Genomic DNA, 4,059 nt, shown 5'->3' with positions numbered 1-4,059 from the left:
ACTAACTATAAAATACTGCTGCCAAATAAGACAAAGGCCTAAGCAATGCACAACTGTAAAGAAGACCCACTACTGAAGCCACAAGAGCTGCAAGCACAATTAGAGGATGAGGTATTTCCTAGCTCTGTAATCGAGGCTAATCCGATTAGTATTGATGAGAAGTTAATCATCAGTGGTTCAATAGACCATCAGAGCTGTCTCTTACCTCTACATCTGACACTTTCTCATCCCTCGTCTGGCTTATCCTAAGTAGCCAGATAAGTCCTCTCAGCAATTTCCTTTTCATTTTTAAAGTCGGAGTGGCATAAAACATATGACCAGACTATACTGACTCTTGGTAAAGTCAATTCACCAGAATCATTAGTAGCATATGGATACAGCTAGTTAATGTGCACTACACCTCTTAACTGCTTTAACTCAAACAGAAATGAAACGACTTCTTATAGCACACGATGAGGTCTGGTCAAATCAGAGCCAAGATACATCTGTGTTGCTGGCATGTACCAAAGCCATGCCCAGTCTGCAATCTGATACATTCATTCCTTCACTGCAGTACCAAGCACCTTTCTGTCATATAATGGCTTTTCCTAGCTGTTGGCGCACAAAATTATATACGTCAAACAATGCAGACATTAACTTTCAATATATTCTTGTAAACATTGCGGAACATCCATTTTAGGTAGAGGACCACAAATCGTGTCTACAGGAAGCAATTCTTCTTTACTGAACGTAGGAATTTCTGGCAAACAACCAATTGATCTCTGTTCATCATGTCATTGGTTACATTTTCATCCCAGTCAATTTGTTCAGGGTTAATCTAAGCAACAAATGCTTGACATTCTGCATCACTCTTTTCACTAAATCATCATACTAGGGATGAAAAGATAAAGTGTGTGCCTTCTATGCATCCAACACTCTAAATAACTCAAGTAACAATTGGTTGTTAAAGTTAACTCTCTGAGCTAGCAATTCACTGAGTTCACGTCTCTATGTTGAGCTCAAATCGTTTGAACAATCCTCAACTAGTCGTCAGATGCTCTAAAAGTTACACGTTCATTTTAGGATGTGATATAATGACTATAAAACCAGCTACTGAGTTAGTTTGTGTCACTTCTGCCTTTGTTCAAACCAGCTGGAAGTTGAATAGCCGAGTGTACATAATTAAAGACTGGTACTGGTACAACGCTCATGCTTGGACATATCACTGCTCCAGCAAATGCTGACTGCTTTCCAGCCACTGCTGCACTCGCACAAGTTTGTGGCCAGACCCAACTCATGCTCTACTAGTTTAAACCTGTAGGTGCTATAGTGGCCATTGCTCGTTGTTAACCTTCTTACACATGTTGTCCCATTGGTATAAAAGGTGTATACATGATATGCTTCTGTTTAATGATGGGATAAGGACAATTGCAAAACCAAGGACCTGTTAAGCCACGTATAAAGGAGGAACTCCTTCCCTCGTGCTCCTGGTGCTTGGACAGTCCAACTCTGCCAACTGGACCAAGGAGACACTGTTCTCCCATGGAGAATCATGGCAGCTATACTACAACACCTTACAACATTTAGTACAAATGTTTTGGTGGTCAGTAATTCATTTGAACCTTTAAGTTGGGAGCCATCATGGAAGCTGGAGAGTGTCTTAGAGCTGCATCCACTGCTGTAGGTAACCACTGTTGCTGATTTCTTCTTCTGTAGTGTGTGGTTCAATGTGACCACTTCAAACTGCATTTCCACATAAAATGCTCCTTGAAAGGCAAGATGTCTCCCATACCTATGTATTACCACATTTGGTTGCTTGGTAACTCATTGATAAGTTAATCTGTTGGAGACATGCTCAGAAATGTCTTCCTATGCAGTTGCTTAAAATCATCCACATAAGTGACTAAGTCACAAATCTAAAATGGACAGTAAAATATAGAATCAAACGCAAGTCAACAAATATATGAAATTTCTATTCACGATAGTTGTTTATTTTGCCTACTAGAACTTTTCAATAGCTCTATCCGACTGTTGGGGTTGAGAGGAGTCTTTAAGATGTCCACATAAGACAAAGGAAATTTTGATGTACCATTGAAATCCAGAACAAAGTTTTAAAATGGTTGTATACTACTATCCATAGAACATTTATAAGAGAGAAAACCACATAAATCATATCATTTTGTACATATATTTAATACATCCTTTGATATGGGTTCACTCTTTCTTAGAGTTCATATTCATGGCTAAAGTGATCCGAATTTCTAGTAATTTACGTGTGCAACGTTACCTGAGTCCATGTTTACTACCATTCAAAATCTGTTTAACAAGAATACCATACTACACGCAGAACCCATACCCAAAAGTTTAGAAAAAATTACCTAAATATATTTGACTATTTATGGACAGTTGAAATTCGTGACTGTTTCAGCCATTACACGGGTTTCCGCAGGTAGTTAGTGGCATCCTTTTAAATAGAATGTACAAAGGTCGTAAACTTGGGCTAATTATTTTACATACCACAACGACTGTTCCGTAATGCATATACTTTCTTATCCAATGTCTTTGTGTCATGCCTTACTGAAGTGACGTCATATTCATTTCAAAAGGATCCAAGTGTGGCCTAGTGTTTAGCGTGCCGGACTGTAGATCTAATGTTCCATGGTTCGCGTCTCGTTGCATTATGATAATGAATATCAAACCACACTCTTCCATTAGAGTAACCAAAGAGTAGGTGGTAGATGCTATTGAATAGCTGCCTTCCTTCTGGTCAGTCAGTTCAAAATTTGCCATGACTGACGCAGATATCCCTTTGTAGTTTTGCGTTTGTCTCCCGCTGGGACATCGGTAAGTCTATGGATTTACAACGCTACAATCAGGGGTTCCATTCCCCTCAGTGGACACAGCAGATAGCTCAATGTGGCTTTGCTATAAGAAAAACACACACACACAGCTTTGCGTTCAAATCTGAAACAAACAAACAAGCTCACCCTTCGATATGTATAACGGGAATGAACGTTGATGAAGGTTATGAAGGAGTGAATAATGCCCCACAAGGACTTTGGTCTAACCAAACAGCGTTGTACCATAATTTTCTCATTGTTACCTTTGTTTAGCGTAGAAGTGCTTTTCTCCAACTCCAATACCTAAAGAGTCCAACACCGAACATAGAAGCCTGTAAATATTAAATAAAACCTAAATTTAGCAGTATGAATAAAGATTTTTTTATTATGTGTACACTTGTATTTTCTTGTTTTTTCATTGCTGCCTGTGCTTATATTATTCTCTTCACACAATTTGTTGAACATGCTATGCTGTAAATAATAGAGCTACATCAATGCATCTGAATACCAATATAAAAGTCCAACAGTTTAATTATTTATGTACATTTTAAAAGCGATCCCGGCACAGGTGGAAATTTAAATATTACAACATACTTGAAGTGTTCGCAATCAAAAGTTTAAAAATAAAATAAAACATTTTTCAGAAATTCGTAATTACTTAAAAATAATTTTTTGAAACCTAGCAACACAGTTCTGCCAACCTCTCATTTCAGAATTAACGAATCAACGACCGATAAATAGATGATATCACAACTGTGCTGCGCCATAAATTGTCACTGAAATGTGACCAATTAGTTTTTAATATTGAAAATTACAACATCTTGAAGTGAAATAAAGAGGCAAACACCACAACCCAGATGATTCCTGAAATAACCAGTATCACTAGTGCAATTGTCTTGTAGTTATCCCAAGGCTCCATTTTTACTTGTAGTCTCCTTTCCGTAGAGTTTCCTATTTCACACGAGCACTCCTTAAAGTCTTCAAGACAAGTGCTTGTATTCTTAATCTTCTTCATGTGAGTCATCTTTAGAAGCTGTGAAGATGGAGATGATGATATCTGGTGTTCATTGTCGGAAAAGTTAATCTGAAGCATGAAACAAAAATAACGTTAATGTTTTTTTGTTGTTGTTTTTTCAAATAAAGTGGTATTTCTTGTTTAAAACTGTAAAAGCATTTTTTCAAAACTAAAACTGACTGCATAATTTTTATTGCACATGATTAAATAGCCTATACGTGAATT

The 4,059-nt window shown here is 37.4% G+C and overlaps 1 protein-coding gene across 1 annotated transcript in view; it reads right to left on the bottom strand.

The window, feature by feature from the left end:
* Positions 1-3,247: 3,247 nt before the first annotated feature.
* LOC111086193 overlaps positions 3,248-4,059 on the bottom strand; it is a 2,423-nt gene continuing 1,611 nt past the window's right edge. Inside the window, exon 2 of the mRNA XM_022388062.1 lies at positions 3,248-3,903. Coding sequence (XP_022243770.1) covers positions 3,631-3,903 — 273 coding nt within the window. The 3' untranslated portion in view covers positions 3,248-3,630. The remainder of the gene's footprint in view (positions 3,904-4,059) is intronic.

The sequence above is a fragment of the Limulus polyphemus genome, unplaced genomic scaffold (assembly GCF_000517525.1).
Source record: "Limulus polyphemus unplaced genomic scaffold, Limulus_polyphemus-2.1.2 Scaffold913, whole genome shotgun sequence".
NCBI lineage: Eukaryota > Metazoa > Arthropoda > Merostomata > Xiphosura > Limulidae > Limulus > Limulus polyphemus.
Note: the sequence above shows the minus strand (reverse complement) of the source record. Positions and strands in the feature narration are given on the sequence as shown.